The sequence below is a fragment of the Meriones unguiculatus genome, chromosome 21 (assembly GCF_030254825.1).
Source record: "Meriones unguiculatus strain TT.TT164.6M chromosome 21, Bangor_MerUng_6.1, whole genome shotgun sequence".
Classification (NCBI taxonomy): domain Eukaryota; kingdom Metazoa; phylum Chordata; class Mammalia; order Rodentia; family Muridae; genus Meriones; species Meriones unguiculatus.
In genome coordinates this window covers 20,643,123-20,667,923 of record NC_083368.1, presented here as the reverse complement: position 1 = coordinate 20,667,923, position 24,801 = coordinate 20,643,123, and the positions used below count along the sequence as shown (strand labels likewise).

Here is a 24,801-nt window from a genome sequence, read left to right as displayed (position 1 = left end):
TGTAGTTTCATTTACTATTCATTTCTGTGAGGCAACCATTTAAATTAATAAGGACTTTCCCTTTTATATGGAGGAGAGAGCATGATCCAAATAGCCTCATAAAAAAGAAAATTGTTGAATGAAGTCATTACTCTAATTATCATTTATGTCCTCAATGTTAACAATCTTCTTAAAAAAAAAAAAGTGATGTTCAATACATTCCAATCCATCTCATTGAGCAGTGGCTGTAGCCTAGGTGCCAATCTTAATTGTCTTTTCAATATCAATTTAGGCTGATGTGCTAATAGGTTTGTGTTATTAGATAGATGCCTCGAGTAAGGCCATTATAAGTTGGGCTGAAATAGCTGTTCATGGTGATATAGTAAACGAGCAATGCTTATTTATGACCCTTGCATTTAAAATAAAATAGTGAAAAAACATGAATACTGATCCATTCAGGGGAGGGGTTGTTTTTTTTTAATGTATGTATGAACATTTCTCTTTAACTTTTGGATAATACTAAATAGTACTGTCTTTTTTTTCCTGGAAGATGCTGTTCTCAGATAGCTCACATTCTAGTCTATCAGTCTCCAAAAACTCCTCAGTTGGATGTTTTGTTAATTCCACAATCATGAAATTGCCTGCTTGGGCTTGGAAAATAACATAAATTTTCAAATGTTTCTGCTATCAGGCTTCCAGTTTTAATGACATGTGATGCGTGCACTTACGGACTGTCTCTGACATGAACTCAGTGGCTAGCTCTATGACAGCCTCCTGCAGATGGGGAAGCAGCCTTGCCAGGCCACAGAGGAGGACAATGAAGCCAGTTCTGATGGGACCAGATAATCTAGGGTCAGTTGGAAGTGGAGGAGGACTTCCCTTATCAGTGAACTCGGAGAGGGGCATAGGAGGAGATGAGAAAGAGAGGGCAGGATTGGGAGGGGAAGAGAGAGGGAACTACAGCTGGGATACAAAGTGAATAAAGTGTAATTAATATAAAAATAAAAATTTAATTAAATAAAGAAATCACATGCACAGATCTACATTTATTCATGAACACATTTTTCGTTGATCCTCCAAGCTGTCTCCTTTTCTCTCTCGATTTCATCTATGTCCATTTCCTATGCAGAATGATAAAAATTTGAAAAGCTTAGTAATATGTTACTCTTTTAAAATTTTTTTGCATTCATTTATCTTATTCATTTTATATCCTTATGTATAAAACCTTTACTAAATTTCTTGGTGTGGCTGATTAGACCCTATAAATACGTTTTCTTACTCTTCCCTGGTTCAGATTCAGCCTTTTTCTCATGTTGCATTTCAGTCTTGTGAGTTTTCAACAGTGTCTATGCGCACCAGCCTTTTTCTTTTCCAGGGTTTTTATGCTTGTGTAATGATGCTATGTTCTTCCTCGAAGATGTTGTTTGACTAATAACTTCCTTTTTTGGCATTTGTACAGTAGATACAATCATAAAGAGTTCAGGCCTTGTAAACTCACTATCTAAAATAGGCTTCATTCTGTTTTACAATATTTTGATTAGTTTTTCTATATCATTTATTCTTTGATTCAAGTTCCTCAAGAACTTTATCTCTGCATGTCTCTTTCTTGAGTACACCCTAAAGCATTTAATTAATGAATGCATACCTATGTCTTTGAAAATTTCGAGCTTAAAGTTAGACAGTCTTTCAATTTTCCTCCCCTACTTTTATGGATCCAAAAGGTAAGGATTAATTTGAAAATTTAATTTTAAAAACCAAGAGATGACAATAGTTTGTATCATGTGAAATGATATAGAATCCAACTTTTAATGTTCGTTAAATTTTAGTAGCACACACACATTCACGCATGGATCTTAATTGTGGTACAAGAGCGTGGCTGAGTTGTTATGACTGAGATCATATGACCTGCAAAACACCAAATGTTATGCTTTTTGGCCAGAAAAGATTGCCACTCATAAATTTATCATCAGAAAGCAACTAAGCTGCTCTAATCTTCTCATAAAGATTAGTTGAAGATAAAAACAATAGAAGATTCTCCAGTAGGCTGGATCTCTCTTCTGCTGCCCTGGCCTTGAACGTATATCTTATTTAATTGAGACATTTCTCAAAGGCAGTGATCTCAAATAACTCAAACCCAAATACTCTATTAATAGGTATGGAACGGGGCCTAGAAATTTGCATTTCTCCCATGCAACTCTATTGTGGTTCATTTGGGAAGCATACTTTAAAAGCTGCCATTCTAGAATGCAGTTTAGCACACGTATATTTGTCATCACAAATATCAAGCAAGAACGACAAGGGTTGCAACCTTTTTCACAGGACTCAAGTGTCACTTACGTTCGAGAATTGCCTTGGTAGTCACTTACTCATCATTGCTCCCATACCAGTGCCCTAGAGGTGACGAAAACAAAGTTGAATTCTAAACACATTTTTCCCAAGAGGCTAAGACTCTACAAATATAAAAGAAATAAAGAAATTTTCTTAAATTATACAATTTAGAAAACCTGACCATGCAGTTACCTACTGAGCTCCATATTTGTTGACTGGAGCCATTTGACAATAATTCTTCCTGTGGCTCACATAACATGATGATTTGGGTACTACTTTTTTTTTGCAGTGAATTTTAATTTTTATTGTTTTATGTTAATTAGTTTATTCACTTTGTAGCCCAACTGTAGTCCCTCCCCCATCGCCTTCCAATCTCACCCTTTTTCCCTCTTCTTCTCCTATGCCCCTCCCCCAGTCCAATGATAGGCTAGGTCCTCCTCCCCTTCCATCTGACCCTAGTCTATCAGGTCTCATCAGGACTGGCTTCATTGTCTTCCTCTGTGGACTGGTAAGGATGCTGCCCCCTCAGGTGGAGGTGATCAAAGAGCCAGCCCATTTGAGTTCATGTCAGAGACATCCGGGAACCCTCTTGGACACTGAGCTGCTACTTTTAATGTAATCTCCATTACCATGTTATGGTAAACTTATCTTGAAGTTTAAGTTTGTATCCATAACTAGCAATGCAAACCTAAGTCTCTGATAGGAATTCACATAATTGTTTATTATGAGTGGGCAGGATTCTTCATATTTGAACCTGAAACTCTGAACTTCCTCATTTAATGTCAGAGTAAAATTGTCCAGAGACCACACAGAGAAAGACAAATATCAACTTATTTTTTTTCTACTTATAAAAGTGAGATGATGTCCTTAGTAACTGATTCCCTTCACACAGACAGATCCTGAAGCCCACTGGGGATCCTAATGGTGTTTTCTCTGTGTCCTATGAATGACACTGTAATTCCTGTATGAATTCATGTTTCTTCTAGTAAGCCGCTATCCAAAACTGGATTTTCAGGTTAACAAACTGGAATCAAAACATTGAGAATATAGAGCAATGTGTGTGTGTTATTATTTTATTGTATGAGATATCATGAAACAAAAAAAAATAACATCTTTGTAAATTCCTTTTCTTCCTGAGTGCCATGTGAAATTATCTACAGTTATTTGGTATAGAAACTACAAGTTATTGTACACTCAGAGGACTGAAACAATAGAATTTATCCCCAAATCTATAATTTAAATTGGAAAAAAAAAAGGCATTTTGATTATGGAGCCTGATTTAGTTAGTGAGGAATGTTAGAAAAACTATTTCAAAGTGTTTCCTTTCTACTAGGATTTTTACAGTTCCTCATACCTAGTTTTAAGCACCTTTCCTACTGTCATATCAGAATTTAAAAGCATAGCAAATGTGGTGCATCTCAGGAAATATCGTCTTGGCTTCTATTACTGTCACACCAGAACAGCCTGCAGTTCATTGACATGGTCTTTTGTTTCTTCACACTGGCCTCACCAGTAAGATGCTGTGCAAAACAAGATAACAACATTAATTTAAAATCATTAGACTAAGGATATTTTGTCAGATGTAGAAAAGGCAGCCATTACGTGGTACTCTTCGGGCACTAGCCTGTTACTGAGAAAGCTGTTTTCATCTCTTCTGGATGACTGCGAAATGGATCTGGCCATGGTGGATAGGGATTGGCTTTGCAAAATCTTGAAGCCAGTTGAGTTCACAAGGTACTCTTTTCCTGCCCCATCACCTTTGCAACCATTTAATTGAAATTGACATATATCAGGGGGAAAATAGTTTAATGTAATAAAACACATTATTGGTGCTTTCTATTCTGTCCCTTTTGTTCAAATTTCGTCTCATTTTACTCTTTTGCCCCCACATTTTTATGTACTTAAAATGCTTTAAAATACATCCATACATAAATATTTAGCTGAGGAATCAGTTGGTTTCCTTAAAGAATTGTCACGTTTGTTTTCCAGGCATTGATTAAATAAGACAATGCAAATTTACAGATGTCCTAATGCGGCTGGATCAAGGGGATAATTTTACTTATATAACATTTTATGATCATATCAAATCAGAGGACTTTGGTTTTAAAACTCACTGAAACAGCTGATGTGGAGTGCAATCTCTCTAAAGACAGTCGCTGACTAGTGGTCTGGATAGCTTATCCCCATCCTTTCCCCAAAGTATACACACACTTAATTTTAGGTAAGAGAAAAAAAAATTACCTATGATTACCATTGCATGACTTGGTAATAAATGGGCCTTTCTCTTTTGAAATGGGTACTCTTCTCACCAACTGTGGCTTTGATGGAAATTGCTTCCCAACTTTTTTTGTCCTCTAGCGACCATGCAGTAGTTCAAAAAGTGTTAAAGCTTGAAATCAGACAGGTATAAACTTTCTAATTACTTCATGTATAATGGAGGGGGAATAGTTTAATTTCTTAGAGCCTCAGGATAATTAGATGCCAATAGTAGTCACCATATCTCCACCATTTATACTGATGCAGCCATGATACTTTATTAATACATAAATTATCATTAATCTTTGTAACAGTGCTAGGGTATTTTGATATCAATTTGAATTAAGAGTTCATAAGAAGATTGTTTATTGAAGTGCTCATCTCTGTAAGTTCTACTAGTGGTCTTGCCAAGAATGATCGTTACGGTGGTTATACCTGCTTTAAAAAAAAAAAAAGTTACTTTTAAGACAGGATCTTACCAGGTTGCAATACTGGTTGAACTCATTGGCTCAAAGCAGTCTTCCACCTCAGCTTCTGATGGCAGAGATAGCCAGGACACACCACCATGTCCAGTTGTTTCTGTGACCAGTCATTTTAACTGAATCAGTTCCCGCCTATAAAGAAGAAGCAAGTTTGGGAGATACAGGATTCAAAGTCAGATTTATCTCATCAGGCACTACCTATGCCACTAAGCATCATGTCACGTTGTGTGTGGGGGGGGGAGGTATTTCTGCTTTGAGATTTTAGATTTTCTAAAATCCTGGTAATAGGCATAAAGTCATTTCAGTCTTACTGGGATAATAGTTCTGAATTATACCTTAAACCATTCATGTTTAGTATTTTCTGAAGACATGGTGCTCACTTTGTCATTGTATATGGATTTGTATAAACTTATTGTAGGATCATCTCAGTAGCATGGCTCCCCAGCTGTTTGGCTGATCCTCTACTCGTTATCCAGGTGTTTCTTAAACAATACAATAAAATTTCTAGTTTGGCGTGATAGCCTTCTCTGTGAATTATATTTCTCTAATGTGCTAAGTATATAGATTGTTTTGTTATGTTTTACAAGCTGGCATTTCTCTGTTGATGATAATCTTAACACCTTAACTATGATTTATATAGATCCAAATCTCGCATTTAAACTCACATGTAATTTCATAAAATAATTGTAGTAAAAGAATGCTACTATGTAATTTACAATCATACCATACAAATAGATGCAATCATTTAATAATATAGATTCAGCAAGATCTGTTATTTAATATTTATTTTAGCCTGTCCATGCATTTATTTCTAATTACTAAAAGGTAATTTATCTTAAAATATTATAACTTAAAAATACGTGAAGAAAAATACCGAAGTCTAATATATTTTTTCTTAGTTCTCTGTATATTTAAGAGAATCTGTGATGACACACACTATATAAAAATCGTATTGTTCAGTTGAAATAGGTAGGAACTGCTTACTATTTGGCATTACATCTATTAGAAAAGTACACATTGAAATTTCCCAGAAAGTGTGATGTTCTTAGAGTTTTGCCAGCCATTAAAAATGCTGAAATACATTGGATATGCACAACTAGTCTCTTTGTTTTGGGCCTTCATATATATAATTTTTATTTCTCTGAAATGCTGCAAATCAAAAGTAATTCTTATTTGATGCTCTGCTGGGTGGAGTCTTTGAGAGAGCCTCTATAACAGGTTCTCCTCCTGTTCCCTCTCTTCCACCACTTCTGGTGTTTTTCCTGTTTTCCCTTCTGATTGAGAATTAAGCATCCTCTCGAGGGTCCTCCTTGTTATTTAGTTTCTTTAGGTCTGTAGATGTTTGTATGGATATCCAGTATTAAAAGGGCTACTATCCACTTATACGTGAGTGTATACCATGCCTGTCTTTCTGCTTCTGGGTTGGCTCACTCAGCATGATCTTTTCTAGTTCCATCCATTTGCCTACAAATTTCATGATTATCTTGTTTTTACTAACTGAGTACTATTACATTGTGTAAATGTACCACAATTCCTGTATCCTTTCTTTGGTTGAGGGGCATCTGGGTAGTTTCCAGATTACAAAGAAAGCTGCTTACAAACAGAGTTGAGCAAATGTCCTTCTTGTAGGGGTGGAGTATCTTGTATAAGCCCAGGAGTGTTATAACTGATGCTGAGACTCACAGCCAAACTTTGGGCAAGAGTTCAGGGAGTCTTATAAAAGAAGGGGAGATAGAAGGTCCAGGAGGGGACAGGGGCTCCACAAAGAGACCAACAAAGCCAAAAACTCTGAGTCCAGGGGAGCCTGTAGAGACTCTTGCACTAACTATACATGGAGAAGACCCATACCCCCTGCACAGAGGTAGCCAACAGGCAGCTCAGTCTCCATACAAGTTTCCAAGTAAGGGGAGCAGGGGCTGTCTCTGAAATGAACTCAGTTATCTGCTCTTTGATCACTTCCCCCTGGCAGGGCAGCCTTCCTAGGCCACACAGGGAGAGGACCCAGGCAGTCCTGATGAGACTTGATTGGCTAGGGTCAGATAGCAGGGGATGAGAACTTCCCTTTTCAGTAGACTAGGGAAGGGAGAGGGGGAAGAAGGAGAAGGATGGAAACAGGAGGAGATGAGGGAGGGGCCTACAATCAGGATATAAAGTGAATAAACTGTAAAAAAAAAAAAAAAAAAAAAAGAGGAAGTAATCCTTAGCAGAATGTATATTGTCTTTTCAGACTTCTGTTCATAAAGTCTCACACACAGAAGAACCACTTGACGAAGTAAAATCTTTTGGAAATATCTGAGTATCTCTGAATATGAACAATAGCATTAATGGTGTGATTGTTATTTGCAACAGCTTCTCAATTCATCCCAGCGTGGGGATTCTTCACATTAAAACCAGTGCAGTTTTATTGTTTATGAAGTTCTTTTTTCATAGACACAACAGTGGAAGACTTGTAGACAGGGAATTTGTTATTTCTGCTTGCCCACCTTCGCTAAGGCCTTACTGTCTGTGCAGAGTACAGAAAAAAAACAGGGCTCCATCTCTACATTCAAATTACCTAGAGGAATTGAGCCAGTGCAGCAAATACATAATTATAAAAAGAGGATTTATTAGATTGCCTTATACAAGCACAGGCTAAATAATCTACAGGCTAGGGATCCAGAAAATTAATAGCTGATCAATCCAAGAAACTTAAAGCTTTAAAATGAGGAGAGCAGCGCTAATCCCAGCTCCAAGTAGAAGCCTTAGGAGCAATCTTTGTGGTAGACAGTGAAAGTCTGAAGACTCTGGAGCTGAATGTCTACAGGTGACAGTAGCAGCCACATGGGAACTCATCTTAGAAACCAGAAGCCACACGTACTTCTGGCTTCTTTCTGCCAATTTTGTTTAGCTGTTAATCAAAAATGCCAGCATCCAGGGTGGGTCTTTTCCTTCAGTTGTTCACATGCCAATCACTCCAGCCTGATCTACACGTCATGTTTCAGTTCTTTTGAGTTGGCAGTCAGGCTTAATCAACACTTTGTCCCTCTCATGAAATCAATGTGGAACAGATATGTTGTCTGCCTTGGCAGCTCACTCCTACTCCAGTGATGATGTTCAGCCAATGGCAACCTTGATGGGTGTGTCCACTTTGTACAGACTCTACTTCTTGACAAAGAAAAAAGCTACTACAGAGCATGCGGTACATGCCTGCAGTCCCAGCATTTTGAAAGTGGAAGCAGGAAAGTACTCAGGAGTTTAAAACTAGTCTTAACTAGGTAATGACTAGAGTCCAGCCACCCCAGTAGTCCTTCAACTGAGAAATGGATATAGAAATTGTGGTACATTTACAAAATGAAATTCTACTCAGCAATTAATAACAAGGAAATCATGAAATTTGCAGGCAAATGATGATAACTAGAAAAGATCGTCCTGAGTGAGGTATCCCAGAAGCAGAAAAACACACATGGTATGTACTCATTTATAAGTGGATAGTAGACATATAATATGGGATAAACATACTAAAATCTGTACACCTAAAGAAGTTAAGCAAGAAGGAGGACCTTGGGTAATATGATCAATCCTCACTTAGAAAGGCAAACAGGATAGATAACGGGACAGGAGCCTACCACAGAGAGCCTCTGAAAGGCTCTACCCAGCAAGGTATCAAAGCAGATGCTGAGACTCATAGCCAAACATTGGGCAGAGTACAGGGAATCTTATGAAAGCAGGGGAAGACAGAAAAACCAGGAGGGGACAGGAGCTCCACAAGGAGAGCAACAGAATGAAAAAATTTGGGCACAGGTGTCTTTTCTGAGACTGATACTCCAACCAAGGACCATTCATGGTGATAACCTAGAACCCCTGCACAGATGTAGCCCAAAGCAGCTCTATGTCCAAGTGAGATCTCTAGTAATGGGAACAGGGACTGTCTCTGACATGAACTCAGTGGCTGGTTCTTTGATCACCAAACCCTGATGCAGGAGTAGCCTGTCCTGATGAGACTTGATAGGCTAGGGTCAGATGGAAATGAAGGAGGACCTCCCCTCTCAGTGGACTTGGGAGGAGCATGGGAGGAGATGAAGTAGGGAAGTTGGGATTGGAAGGGAATGAAGGAAGGGGCTACAGCTGGGATACAAAGTGAATAAACTGTAATTTATAAAATAATAAATACATTTTAAAAATATTAATAATTAGATTAGACTCCTTTTTTTCTAACTATTTTCCAAATATTTTTTAGCATTCTTTGTCAATAGCCATCAACTTTTTAATTTGCTCACACTCATCATGTTTTTAACTTAAGTGGAATAGGTTTTGATTGTTTACACCCCATAACACAAGTGACTATAGCATTTCTGCTCTTCTCTATCTACTCATAAAGGAATTGAGCCTTATAGAGGTTAAGTAATTTTCCTTAATTACTGTGATGCAGAAAACTCATCCAGACACTATGTCTTAGACTTTAAGAGCTATTTTCTCACAGCAGGCTGTTTTCCTAGATTTTAGTAACCTATGCTAAAAGGCAGCTGTCCTCCCTTTCTCTTCTGCTGCTTTACAGGACTTGCTCCCATTTTCCATTACAATGATTGCCTACTTGATGTCAAATTTGGTCTTGCATTCCAGATTATTAAGCACCTTGTAAGATAAAGATCTTATTGTAGTTATCACAGTTTCTCAAGCATGCAGCAGAACGCATGGGTGCACAGTCAGGACCAATAAAGACGCTAATAACTGAATACAGCAGCCCATCAATTACTCAGTTAACTAAACACACCAAAATGGGTGTGAAATTGTAGCTAAAATTTGAAAGGATTTCTCAAAGTAACACCTATGTTCTTTGCCATCACATTTTTTTAACATTTTATATAATGCCTTGAATATGCAAAGGCAAACATATAGTTAATTGCATTATTTAACAGACATTTAAAACATATCTGTTATATGCCGTCTTTTAATTATAGAAACAAGTATGATGTTAAGGGGAAAAAATTGGGTGTGGAAATGATCCAAAATATTATATGCATGTATGAATATTAAGTAACATGTTAAAAAATAAGTGTGTTCTAAGCTTCAAATGAACGAATAAATAAGAATGCATTTTTTTTTCCTTAGTGAAATCCCACAGACTGAGTGAGGAGAGGAATTAACCCACAGCTCAGCTATTGGAGCTGTGAGCAAGGAGCAATGATAATCTAAAGGTTCATGAGAGGGTCAGGTCACAGCAGATACAGAACCAAGGACCTGGCATGGAAGTGCAGCTCTGGGCAGGGCAATAGCCAGAGCCCCACTTCAAGTGATATGAGAACAGAGCATCCTTTTCCTTTCCAGAACAATGTAAGATTTGAAAATAAAAACAAAACCAAAGATTACCTTTACTCTCAGTGCTTAATCTTTTTAAAGGCTTAAATAGATTTGAAGATTTAATGTGAAGTTGACTTAAGTAGATTTGAAATTAGCTATATATGCTACTTAAAATGAGGCATTCAGCTCTAGTTTGAAAGCACAATACCTTGAAGCACAAAGATGGCAATTATCATGGGTGTTTTTCTTATGCATTGAAGTACAGTAAAATAGAAATAAAGATATATAGCATGTGTTTATAAGGCCACGTATATGCGCAATTTATGAACTTATGGATAAAGAGAATACAAATTGGTATGATTTTGATTCTTTTAAAACCACACACATGTAGAAGAAAGGTTTGACTAGAGAATGTTTGGCTCTCTGTTGCAGACAACTACTACGGGACCCCAAAGCCTCCAGCTGAACCAGCACCCTTATTATTAAATGTAACAGACCAGATACTTCCGGGAGCTACTCCAAGTGCTGAAGGAAAACGGAAGAGAAATAAATCAGTGAGCAACATGGAGAAAGCAAGTATAGAGCCTCCCGAGGAAGAGGAGGAGGAAAGGCCAGTGGTCAATGGAAATGGCGTTGTCATCACACCAGGTCAGTTTTTATTTTTTTAATAGTCTCAATAACATTATCGGGTTTTTTTTTTTTTTTGTTACATTCTAAGATTTTTAAGATTTGTGTGTGTGTGTGTGTTTGTATGTGATGCATGCACGTTTGCGCTCATGCTTGCGTGCTTGCAAGTGTGTGTGTATGTGCAAATGCTTACGCTCGTGGATGAGGGGGACAATGCTCATGTTTGCTTGTATGGAGATCCTAGATTGGTGATTTTCTTTATTGTTCTTCACCTTATTTTTTTTTTTTTGAAACAAGTTCTCTCACTTAACACAGAGATCACTGATTTGGCTAGACAAGCTGGCCAGATCTTTGTGTGTCTGTTACCCCAAGCCTTGGGGCTGTGGATGAATGCCACCATACTCAACTTTTACACAGGTGCTGAGGATCCCAACTCCAGTCCTTCTGCTTCTACAGAAACCAGTTTACATACTTATCTATCTCTTTTGCCTCCTAGCCATCTTCTAGTCTTTTATAATTTGAAGTTTGTCATTCTAAGTTTGAGTGTATATATATACATATATATATGTATATATATGTGTGTGTGAAAGAGAGTGTGTGTCTGTATGTATGTACATTGTATGTATGCACAATTATATATGCAAAGAGACGATTGCGATATCAAATAAGAAAGGCATGATTCTTTATTACTGTTAGTTTCTTGAAGTACAAGGGTTATATATATTCAAGTCCTTGTGCATTCTAGGCAAGGGCCCCACCACTAGGCTACACTCCTAGCCCTTAGAATAGAATTTCCAGGGCTGGAGAGATGGCTCAGAGGTTAAGACCACTGGCTGCTCTTCCAAAGGACCTGAGTTCAGTTTTCAGGAACCACATGATGGCTCCTAACCATTTATAATGAAATCTGCTGCCCTCTTCTGGCCTACCAGCCTACATGTAGGCAGAACATCATATACAAAATAAATACAAAATAAATAAATACATCTTTAAAGAAAAGGAAAAAGAAGAATAGAATTTTCCTATTAATGTTATTAGTCCTAATTCTGGAGTGTTCATTCAAAATCCTAAATTTGTAAACAGAAAATAGTTCAAATTACGTTTATTGTTTATAGACATACAGAATATATTTTTAAGACTAGGACAATTTTTTTTTCCCATTGATACATCTCAAGCTCTGCTTTACTCATCTCCTAGGTCCTTCTTAATACAATCAAATTGACAATCAAAATCATCATTTGAATAGCTGAAAAAAAAAGAATATCTGTCTTTAAACACTTCCAAGTTCTTAATCTTTGTGTTTTAGTCAGTTGTAACAACCGTGTAGAAACTGTCAAATTTGTAATGTCCTGACTATAATTTTAATTCTTGTTTTTGTACTCAATGTCTTTAACCACATTATTTCAAGTTTTAATCTGTGTTTTTATTGTTTCTTTGTTTTGTTTGTTTGTTTGGCATGTTTTGTTGGTTTTTTAGAATGGGTATCACACCATAAGCTAGACTGATCTGGAACTCACTATGAGTCTCAGGATTGCCTCAAACTCTGAAACCACTTTTCTCAAATGCCTGGTGCTAGGATTCTAGATGCAGTTCCCTATGCCTGGCTTCATCTTCCAGACTTTTATAATATAAGGGAAAGTACACAAAAGTCTATTTTAAAATACACATTTTTAGAGATGAAAGCATCTAATCTCCGAGACTTTGAAAATACCAAAATAGAGAGATGGTTAAGAGATTAGTAGATATAATTCTTTTCAAAGGTTGGATTCTTCAGAAAAGTGAAGTCCTGTAAACTTCAGTAGTGGGATTTCTCAGACCTCTTTTCTTACATAAGTTATGTAGTGATTCGCTATTATCCTCTAGCTTCCTCTTGTCGGCTATGACTAAGTCCAGTGCAAAGAATTAGAAATGCACATATATTTCAAAGGCAGCTAAGGCTCTCACACACAATGCCTGGAGGAGCGGCCCATGAGAGATCCCAACAAAGGGAATACAGTATGTGGGCACAGAGCTGCCTTTTCCAGGCTCCCAAGCCCGCAATTACTGCAGATGAACTGCATCTCCCAGAGAGCAAACACAGTGTCCCTTCTGTGATCTCTGAGTGTCCTCAGCAATGATCTCAGTTCACCATTGGGGACCTGCACCCCAGCGCTGTGCTGCTTGGCAAGCTGGCTGTCCACGCACCATCAGTCCTGGTGCTGTGAATGAGACCCTGTCAGTCTCTGAAGAATAATGTCCTCCGTCGTGAATCTCGCTGTTTTCTTGTGAATAATGCCCCACTCTGAAACTGCCACAGGGCCCGTCCCCTGCTTATTTTTATGTGGGTTCACAGAGGCTGCGGTTTGTGTGTGTGCTCAGATCTCTCTCTGTTTTTTTCCCCCTTTTGTTTTTGTTTCCTGACATGACTTAATTTTATGGTTTGGTCCCAAATGCTATACTTGGTTTTCTCTCCCTGTTGTGTGTGTGTTTGGGATGGGGGGGGAGAGGAGGAAGAATAGGTAAAATTCTAGGACTATATCAAACTAACTCCATTTATAAAGGACATTCTGTCCTAAAAAGGTTACATGGAAATTCAGAGTGCTTCAACATAAAGTGCTGGGGTGTCCAGGTGTGACTGGGCCACGTCAGAGTTGGGTCTGAACCACAGTGAAAGGCTGCCTAGATGAGACCTGCTCAGCTTCTGGGCAGGGTTTTGGACTTCTCTGGGGTTTGGGTGATGAAATCTGTTTATGAGAGAGTATTGATACATGAATGGCAAACGCAGGACAAGAGCCGGCCGAGGGACATCAGAGTTGATCAGTGTAAACTGTTCACAAACCACAGGCACCTGCTCCCTCCGCATCGGTGTTTGCCGGGGGATTTTGTGCCCTAGAGACTCTTGGAGTGACTGCCACAGCAGCTCTACACACCCAGGGCTGAGTGCTGCCCTTTCTCTCAGAAGGCAGGGTGGGGGAAGGGGACTTCTCTGGGTAAGGCTTGCCTAAGCACCAGCCCCGTGGCTAGAGGCAGCACCTTGCCTTTTTCTTACTTTTCTTTTTGTTCGCATAAAAAAAAATACCTCGATTTGATTTTGACCTTAAAGAGCAGCCCTATAGATTATCAAAGTGAAGACTGAATAAAGAGCCTCCATCTCTGTCTTACAACCCTCTGAAATGTCAGGGTGCTATCATGTTTCAAGTAATACTATCCTGATTTCCCCCCAGAATTCTGTAGGAAGCGCTAAGATGTATTACAAATGCAAATCTTATGTCTTATTTCGTATCTTGCTATGGCTCTTGGATATTTTCAATATGTATATTGAGTGTTATCACCTCAATGTTTGTTGAGGATTCAGGGGACTCCTTCCTGTGTGATAAATGCCGTTAGGATTCATTACGTTACAGAAATCACATCGCACACACAATTTCAAAACCATGAGGACTCTTATTCCCATTATCCCCTTCTACCTTTATGAAAGCATTAAAACTGAAATACTGTAGAAGGAATAAATTTATTAATTAATGCAGCTCTTCTCCCCTGTTAATGGAACATAATTTCCTCTACTAATATTCTGTAATGATTATTTTCCATTTGGTTTTATATATTCCTGAAGATACTTTTTCTTGTCATTTCCCACTCCTAAACTTTGATATTCTGTCTTCATAATTTCTACAGTGTTCTCCTATTGCATACAATATTTCAATTATGGGGTTTAGATATAGATGCAATATGATGTTGAAGCATTAAATTTACTTTTCAATTCATTCACATTTCTCTGACTGGCCTCCCGAGTAGGAGAGACACAATTTGCTTTTAACTGATAGGAAACAACTTCTTTACACAACAGAGAGTTTATATTTCCTCAACTGATGCACCATTTAAAAAAATCAGAAATACACTAAACTATGACATTAACGTGCACTAGTTCTAGCATGTTAGAGTTTGTATTTCCCTCATGGTCTCAAATAATAGAGGGAAATACCTGTCAGCAGCTCAAAAGTGTTGATTTATCCAATAACAGATACACAACCCCACTTCTTTCTCTCGCTCAGATGACACACATACCCTTACATACATGTTGTTGGTTATTAATATTTACTATCGATATATCTTTTGGTTAGGCAACAGTTATTCCTAAACCAGCTGTATATCCAAATGACCACACAGAGATTAGGATCTATTTAATTAACCTAGAGCACAATGCTGGGCAATAGTTACTCCATCCTAAACCTCCAAGCCCCCATAATTTCCTCTCATTCAGATTTCCCACATTATATTTGCTTTTAGTCAAATCTTAGGTCCAGTTCATTTCTCCACATGATTCCAAGACCTCTCCTGCCGATTCTCTCTCTTCTCATCTCCTCCTGCTTCCTTCCACATCCTCCCACTCCAGACCAGGATGCCCCACCCTATCCTCTCCATTGCTCAGCAATGTGGCTGACAATTTTAACTGACAATTTAGAGAACAAATGGTGGCATGTTCACACAAACCATGTCCAGATTGAAAACAGTTAGTGGGGGAGAAAAATCAGCATTTGAATGAACAAGGGAAAATTGTATACATTCCAAAAGAACATTATACCAACACACACACACACACACACACACACACACACAAATGCACACATATAGGTACACAATCATTTTACATTCACACATACCCCTACACACACACAAGCACACACACGTGTGTGCATGTACACCCCACAATGGCTAAGGATCAGTACTCTATTATCTCATGTTTTGGTGAATTCAGAATACTTTTTTTTAGGGATCAGAAATACTTCTGAATCATTCAAATAGCAAAACCCACTAGCTACATACTAATCAATATTCATAGGAAAGTTCCTGAGGGACCAGAAATAACACTGTTATCACAGACTGGATCCCTATAGCACTGACCACAGCAATGAGGAAACTGTTTGCTGTTTCTTTTTTCTTTGTAGTTTGGGGGTTGTACCACTTGACTATATCCTCACATATACTGAAGACCACCTGAGGCATCAAGATTCATGAACTGAATAACTCCTGGATTCTTGGATCTTTTCTGGGTAGACAGTTATTGTTGAATTACCTGGACTGCCATATCCTATAAGCCATTCTACTATATCCCGTAGATAGATAGACAGACAGACAGACCAATAGATCGATAACTACATAGGGAGACGATATATTCTATGACTTCTGTTCCTCTACAGAACCCCGGCTAATTAGACTATGAGGCCCTAGGTGGTTCTCGAACAGCAGAAGTATAAGGCTGAATTTTTAAAGCATCTGGAATAGGCCTTCGTCAACACCTACAGTTACTGAAGCCTCTGCTTGAGTTCAGAGAGTACTGAAAGCTCTTGATATGAACTATTTTACAGACATAAGAAGACAGATGCATTTGATTATCTTGATTCACCAATCGTGAGAGGCAACAGATTTGATCATTTGATCACTCTGAGTGTGTGTGTGTGTGTATATATATATACATATTTTTTTTCCTTTTGTCTCTCTGGATAAATTGAGACAGGAAAAGAATGAGCTCTGTGATAATATAGCCAGCTTCTAGAGCTTCTAGCATCTCAGAATCCAGTGAAGGACAACAATGAGCTCAGTAAAAAGAAGAAAAGGAAAGAAAACAAAAAGAAATGACAGGCTCCAGATGCACACAAGCAGTCCAAAGGTTTCTATGTGTGCCTTGGAAGAAAATCTTCTCTCCAGCACCCACAAAGCTCACTTTGCGGAAAATCAAACTGAAGCCTTCATTATGGGGTAGGATGAATTACGGGGAAAATTGAAGTCTCAGAGGGTATCCATGGTTAAAGTAAGGACATTAATTAGTATAGAATGGATTCCCATGACTTAGGATGGAAAAGTGTGTTAGGACACTATTGAAGCTGAGAATTTTGAACCCTCAGATTCTCAAGAGTTTGTCTCTACCCTAAGAAGATGGCACTTCCACCATGACACACTTAAATATTGCTTTTTCCACCTTTGATTGAGGAGATTAATCCTGTGTCTACTAAACCAGCAGTGACTTTCTCTGAAGGAGATGCTAGGCAAGACAATACTGATGTCCATTAGGGTCCACCGAAAGTTTCCTCCAGACCTGTCACCAGACATGAGGCTAAGCAGGCTCCCAGAGAAGCAACAGAGAGAGTAGTACATAGGGATGTTTGCTACGCTACCAAAAAGCTTAGTGAGTTTGCTAATTCTCTCAAGCACAAGTGCGGGAAATATGTGTAGGAATGAATAGTAAGGGTGTGGGATGACAGTGGGAGGAAATAAAACTGGGTCAGACTGAGCTTATTGATATGAGCCCACTGAGTGGTGATTCCAGCTTGAGTATGAAAGCCCACAAACTTTAAAAAGGTGTCAAAGGTTTGTCTGAATGATTGGATGAAGAATTTCTCAAAAGTTGGCTCTGCTAAAGAAAAGTAAAAGAGGCTCAAGTACACAGTAAGGACATTTTCTCAACCATGTTTGTAGCACCTTTATTTGTAATATCCAGAAATTGGAAACAACCATGATGCCCCTCAACTGAGAAATGGATACAGAAATTGTGGTACATTTACACAATGGAATACTACTCAGCAATGAAAAACAAGGAAATCATGACATTTGCAGGTAAATGGTGGGAACTGGAAAAGATCATCCTGAGTGAGCTATCCCAGAAGCAGAAAGATGCACACGGTATATACTCACTCATACAGTCATATAATATAGGATAAACCTATTAAAATCTGTACACCTTGAAATCTTCCTCTTGAAACTAATCAAGAGGAAGAACTCTGGCTAAAATACTCAATCCCCATTCAGAAAGGCAAGAAGGATGGACATCAGAAGAAGGAGAAAAGAGGGAACAAGTTAGGAGCCTACCACAGAGGGCCTCTGAAAGGTTCTGCCCTGCAGACTACCATAGCAGATGCTGAGACTTAGGGCCAACCTTTGAGGAGAGTGCAGGGAATGTTATGAAAGAAGTGAGAGTTAGTAAGACATGGAGGGGACAGGAACTCTACAAGGAGAGCAACAGATCCAAAAAATCTGGGCACATGGGATTCCCTGAGACTGATAGTCCAACCAAGTAGCATGCATGGGGATAACCCAGAACCCCATGGCAGTTCAATGTCCAAGTGGGTTCCATAGTAATGGGAACAGGGACTATCCCTGACATGAACTGATTGGCCTGCTCTTTGATCCCCTCCCCCTGAGGGGGGGGAGCAGCCTTACCAGGCCACAGAGGAAGGCAATGCAACCACTCCTGATGGGAGCTAACAGACTAGGATCATAAGGAAGGAAAAGAAGACCTCCCCTACCAGTAGACTTGGGGAGGGGCATGTGTGGAGAAGGAGAAGGAAGGGAGGGATGGGAGGGGAGGAGGGAGGGAACTACAGGGGGGATACAAAGTAAATAAAATGTAATAAACAAAAAATTTAAATAAAAAAGATTAAAACAAGAAATTTATAAATGTTTGTAAATAAAAATTCCTATCTAAACAAGAAAAAAGGAAAAAAAAAAGTAGCTGAAGATGCCTGATAGCCCTTGGCCTAAGGTTAAGGAAGGGATTTTAAGACTCAGGTAAAGTGCAATGCTAGAGAGTTTATGGTGTGTGAACCTAATCTTCCACAGTGGGAAGACCCAGAAGACATGCCCTTTGCTAATCCTATAGAACACAAAACTATGCGAGGGCCAGCAGCACATTTGAACAACTTTGTTGTCACTCTTTTCTTGTTCCAGACCTTAGGGTTGGAGACAACATTACTCAGTTGGATAACTTAAATGCAATGGGTTCAATAGGACCCCAAGAGAGCAGGGGTCAGGTGGCAGAGTGAATCACCGAAGTAAAATTGATTGTATTTATCTTAATGGGCAGCCTAGACAGAGTAGTGTCTATAATGGCCTGAACGCTAATGGTCAGCACAGGGAAAACGAATGTTATGGTGACAACGTGACTCATGAACTTTTGGTACTTGCTAATCAATCACAATGTGTCCATGTATGAAATAGATAAGAACTCCACTGTATTTTTGTTTTTGCTGAATAAGCTAAAAACTTCCCAAACAAATAAAAATGACTGCACTGGATCACGGCAGAAGGAATTCTCAGCTAGTGTTCAAATTTCCAAACTATAGCTGGGTAGCAGACTCAGAACCCCTTGAATGAAGGGATGATTACATTCCCCTGAGGAAGGACCTTGATAAAATACATGACAGATTTACTGTTAGACTTTTCCCCTCCCCTTTTATAAGGATAACTACACACTTGGGTAAGGAAACTCCTCATGCTTTCCGGTGTCTGTTGGATACTGGTTCTGAATGAACACTGATTCCAAGAGACCCTAAGAAACATTATGGCATTCTAGCTAAAGGAGGCACTTGCGGAGGTCAGGTGATTAATGGAGTTTTAGCAGAAGTCTGACTCACAGTAGGTCCAGTGGGTCCCCAAACTCCTCCTGTGGTTGTTTCCACAGCCCCTGGCTATGTAATTGGCATAGATGTACTCAGAAATTGGCGGGATTCTCACATTGGTTCCCTGATCTGTGGGATGAGGGCTATTACCAGCGGAACAGGCTAAATGGAAGCCTTTAGACTTGCCTTTATCAGAGAAAACAGTGAATGAAAAAGTTCAAAAAACAAGGTTGGATCCTTGGAGAAGTTGCAGAAATGACTGCCACTCTTAAGGAGTTGAAAGTGCAGGCCTCACGGTCTCTCCCTTTAACTTTCCTGTCTGGCTAGTTGGAGAGCATGACAGTTGACTATTGAAAATTCAGTCAAGAAGTGCCTCCACTTGCACCTGCTGTACCAGATGTGGTGTCATTATTTGAGCAGATTAACACATCTCCTGGTAAATGGTATGCAGCTATTAATCTAGCAAATGCCCTTCTTTTTCAGTGCCTGTCCATAAAGACGACCAAGGCAATTTGTTTTCTCTTGACAAGTCCAGCACTATACCCTTACAGTTTTCTTCAAGGTTATATTAACTCTCCAATCCTATATCATAACTTGTGTTGACAGGATATTGAGCATGTGTCTCTTCTACAACATTTCAAATTAGTTTCATGTGTATAAATGACAATATGCTGATTGGCCCATGTGAGCTGGAGAAAGCAGCCATTTTGGGCTTGGTAGTGCATATATGTGCACCAGAGAATGGGAACTAAATCCAACCAAAATTTCAAGGGCCTTCTACAGAACTCAGTGTTATTTCCAGAAATCCAGCGGTATATGGCATTCATAGGTATTCATTCTAAGGTGAAGGGAAGTTTTTGAACCTGAGTCCTCCCACCACTAAGAGAGTAGGACATCAGTGGGTCTATTTGGATTCTGGGGACAGCACACCCCTCACTTGGATGCATTACTTTGACCCATATACATATTGGCTCAGAAACATGCTAGCTTTGGGTGGGACTTGCAACAGGAGAAGGCTTTTCAACAGGTCTAGGCTGCTATATAGGCTGCCCTATCACTTGGGCCATATGATCCAGCAGACCTCCAGAGCTGTCAGTAGCAGACAGAGTGCAGTTTGGGACGTTTGGCCAGACCCTATAGATGAATCACAGAAGAGAGGAATTTTGGAGCAAGGTTCTACATCATATGTGTCTATTCTCCCTTTAAGAGACAGCTCAGGACAGGGGCTCCACAAGGAGAGCAACAGAACCAAAAAATTGGGGCACAGGGGTCTTTTCTGAGGCTGATATTCCAACCAAGGACCATTCATGGATATAACCTAGATAACCTAGAACCCCTGCTCAGATGTAGCCCATAGCAGCTCAGTATCCAAGTGGGTTCCCTAGTAATAGGAACAGGGACCGTCTCTGACAAGGCCTTACCAGGCCACAGAAGAGGACCTCCCCTATCAGTGGATTTGGAGAGTGGCATGGAAGAAGATGAGAGAGAGAAGGTAGGATTGGGAGGGAATGAAGGAGGGGGCTACACTTGGGATACAAAACGAATAAATTGTAACTAATATTAAAAAAGAACTAAAAATTTAATTAAAAAAAAGAGCGAGAGAGACAGCTCTTGGCCTGCTATTGAGACTGTTTGAATGCCCCACCATGTTACCCTGTGACCTGAGCTGCATGTCATGAGCTCGGTGTCATCTGACTCACCAATTCATAAATTTCGACATACACAGCAGCAACATTTATCAAATGGAAGTGTTATGTGAGAGATTGAGCAGAGTAGGTCCTGAAGGCACAAACAAGTTACATGGAGTTGCCAAATGCCTGTAATTTGTACATGTACATGCTGTGTGCTGCCAGCCATTCGCCTGTAATCTCATGGCGTGTGCCCTCTGATTGCTTCACTGGGGAAGAGAAAACTGGGGCTCTGCTGTCAGTTTTACATGTTATATAGGCACCACCCAGGAGTAGATAGCTACAGCATTACAGCTCCTTTCTGGGACAACCCTAAAGGGAAATCTTTACGTTGGGAAGAACTTGGGCAGTACACATCATCATACATTTTGTTTGGAAGGAGATTTGGCCAGACAAGTGACTGTTCATCAATTCGTGGCCTGTAGCTAATCAATTGGCTGGATTGTCAGGGACTTGAAAAGAGGATGACTGGAAAATTAGCGAGAAAGATCTCGGAAGGAGTGTGAGGATAGATCTCTGCAAATGGGTCAAGGATGTGAAGATACTTGTGTCCCATGTAAATGCTCATCAAAAGCTGACATCAGCAGAGGAGGAGTTCAATAAGCAAGAAGATGGGAAGACCGATTGTGTGGACAGTTAGTCAGCCTCTTTCCCCAGCTATCTCTGCCACTGCCTAATGGGCCATGAACAAAGTGGCCATGGTGGTAAGATGAGAGTTACACATAGGCTCAACAACATGGATTTCCAATCACCAAGGTTGGCCCAGCCAGAGCTGCTGCTGAGTGTCCTATCTGCCAACAACAGAGACCAACTCTGAGTCCTCAATATGGCACCTTTCCCTGGCTCGTCCTGGTGGCAGGTTGACTATATTGGACCTCTTTCTCTGTTCAAAGGACAACACTTTGTCCTTCCTGGAATAGTACTTCAGGATACGTCACCCCTCCCCCACAAACACACCCAGAAGAAAAGCCAAGACCTACTGAAGTGTTTGGTAAGGGTGGAGTATCTACAGAGTGGGTAGTTGAAGAAGACAGTTGTAAATACCAGTTAAGGCCACATGGCCAGTTAAAGAAATGAAGATTAGGGTAAATGTAAGTGTTTCTAGCGTATTCTGTTGATGTGTTTATACAAACATTTGTATCTTCGTTCCTCAATTTTTTTATCATGTCATGTAACATCAGTTAAGAGAATATCAACGGTTACCACATTTAAAACTTACATGGTAAAAGCATGTCTCTCATGGGATAGTGCAACCTATTCTAAATTTATAATACATTTTGTGGTTGAACACAGGATAGGTAGGTGTAATTATGACCTGATTAAATGTATAATGCATTTGCAATTGTATATGAGATAGTTATATCATGTTATGTGTAATTATGACCCAGTTATTGCTACCATTCGAAATTTAAGCAGTCATTCGGGAAATTAAGCATGACATAAGAATATATGATTTTGTACCAAGTTGGCAAGGAGTGGACATTTGATGGCTATTTCTGGTTGTCAACTTGACCACATCTAGAATTATCTAAACCCCAAATGGCTGGGCACACCTGTGTGGGATTTTTTTCCAATTAAATCTTTTGAAGTGCAAAAAACCACTTCCACCCACATTTTTGAAGTAGAACAATTTACCTTTAATCCAGAGCTTTTAGATTGGAAAAGATCCGCTTTTAATCTGGCCCACACCTTCTGCTGGCAGCCTGTATAAAGAACACAGAAAGAAGCTTGCTCTTAGCTGAGAGTGGCCATTGTCATGGTAAATTCTACCAGAGTGGACGGACGCAGGACTAGCCACAGGATTATCATCATGGATTGCTGCAGCCATGAATCATCTGAAGGAATGGGCGGGCATGGGAGCCTTAGCAGGCCTTCTGGTGTTGGTCACCTTGGTTTGCCTGTGGTATATATGCAAGATTAGAGTCTCACAACACTGTAATGCAGCCATGATCATTCAGGCCTTTACAGCCATTGAAGCAGGACAGTCTCCCTGGCTACCATAAAAAGCTAAAATGTTACGCTCAGGATGCGAGGCTAAGCACTGCACTCAGGGTCAGCCGCTTTGGACCCAGAGAAGAGCATGTCTGATTGCATGCGGGTTGATGCCCCAGGTCCCACCTCTGAGAAAAAGGTATCGGACAGGTCTGATGCTCTTTGGGTGGATGACACCTAAATGAACATTGGTACAAAGTCCCAATTTATTTCTAATATCAGAGATCAGACCTCTACTCTTGCCTGATGCGTCTAAAACAAAAAGGGGGAACTGTAGAGAGCTGCGGAATGCCGCACCTTAAAGATGGAGCTGGTTTCTGCCTTCCACCTTCCCGATGGTGAGTGCTCTCTGTCATGAACAACTCCACATTTGGCTAAGGCCGAAGATCTGGCTTGCTTCCATGTATGTGGACCTATCTGCATTGCCCACGTGGCACGCTGGGGTTGGCTACCCAGAGGCTATTTAAGCTGTGGGCTGGCTTTCTCCAGGGTCAGATGATTGTTCAAGGTTCCTGAATAAACTGCATTGAAAAAAAAAAAAAAAAAAAGAAGCTTGCTCTTACTTTGCCTGCTTGCTTTCACTCTTGCCAGCAAGTACCTTCTTCCTTCACGGACATTACAGCCTACTTCTCTGGGATTCTATGCATACTGAAAACCAGTATAGAAATCCAATCTCATGAACTGAACAGCTAAAGATTCTTGGGTCTCCCTTGAGTAGACAGTCATTGATAGATTAGCCAGATTAACCTGAAAGCCATTCTAATGAATCCCTTTCACATGTCATAAACATAGACATCTACAGATTCATTCTATAAATTTGGTTTCTCTAGACAACAAAAACTAATACATCATGTCAAGTTAAAATATGGATAACACATAAAATATATACTCTTTATTTTTTAAATCTTGGTTTCTGGTTATTCTCTGATGAGTCTGAATAAGGGTGTTAAGAACCATCCAATTTGGACTAATTTTTGGTGATATCCAGATAGTAGTAGAACAATGGGTATTTACATAAATAGACCATCTGCTGTGTATATTTGCATGATACAATAGCCTTGGAACGAAGTGGACCTATAAAATTTATACTGAATAAAAAAATGGCATTCATTTCATTCCCAACTAAGTGACTTTTGTCTCTAGTCTCCATTCAGATCTTTGCACTCTTCTGAATTATTTTATGGAAAGAAAGAAGCATATTTTCTATGTCTTATCTGGTACTTATAGCAGGCAAGTTGAAAGCAATTATTTTTATTAATCACTACAGTAAATTATAATAAAATATGATTTTTGTGGATCATTGTTTATAGTCTTCTGTATTTTAAATGTCTACTGGATGCATCAGTACTTCTAAGGAAGCTTTGGGAACTTAACAGTGCTGGTTTTCTGGGGATTTTTTTTTTTCACTGTATTACTATTCTTTAAAGAGCGGTCTTCATTCCTTCTTTGTTTTAATATTGTTTCCATTGCTAATGGAAAAATACTTTCACTCCATTTGCAGAATGTCAGTGTGACATGAAAATGCCACATGGAATAGTCAGAGACACCTATGCCACATTAAGTCTGTTGACCACAACGGCAAACATCTCCAGGGAAAAAAAAAAAAAAAGTTACTCGACACATTAAAAAGCGGTGAATTTTATATTCAAAACTAAAACCCCATGAAGAAACACAGCAGATTATTTCTCCTGGACTCCATCTAAGTAACAAATAGTTATATTGAATAGTTCTATATTGTATGCAGGCTATGTGCCTCCTCCTTGCTCAGAACTCAGAGAGTCCAGGGATTCCCTAGTCTGAGAA

The 24,801-nt window shown here is 39.4% G+C and overlaps 1 protein-coding gene across 10 annotated transcripts in view; it reads left to right on the top strand.

Annotated features, from left to right (window-relative positions):
* Nucleotides 1-24,801, top strand: part of Magi2 (membrane associated guanylate kinase, WW and PDZ domain containing 2) — a 1,408,809-nt gene that overhangs the window by 894,379 nt on the left and 489,629 nt on the right. For all 10 annotated transcript variants that reach the window (XM_060374145.1, XM_060374142.1, XM_060374143.1 and 7 more), the window contains one exon: nucleotides 10,755-10,970. In XM_060374145.1, the coding sequence (XP_060230128.1) occupies nucleotides 10,755-10,970 (216 nt within the window). The remainder of the gene's footprint in view (nucleotides 1-10,754; nucleotides 10,971-24,801) is intronic.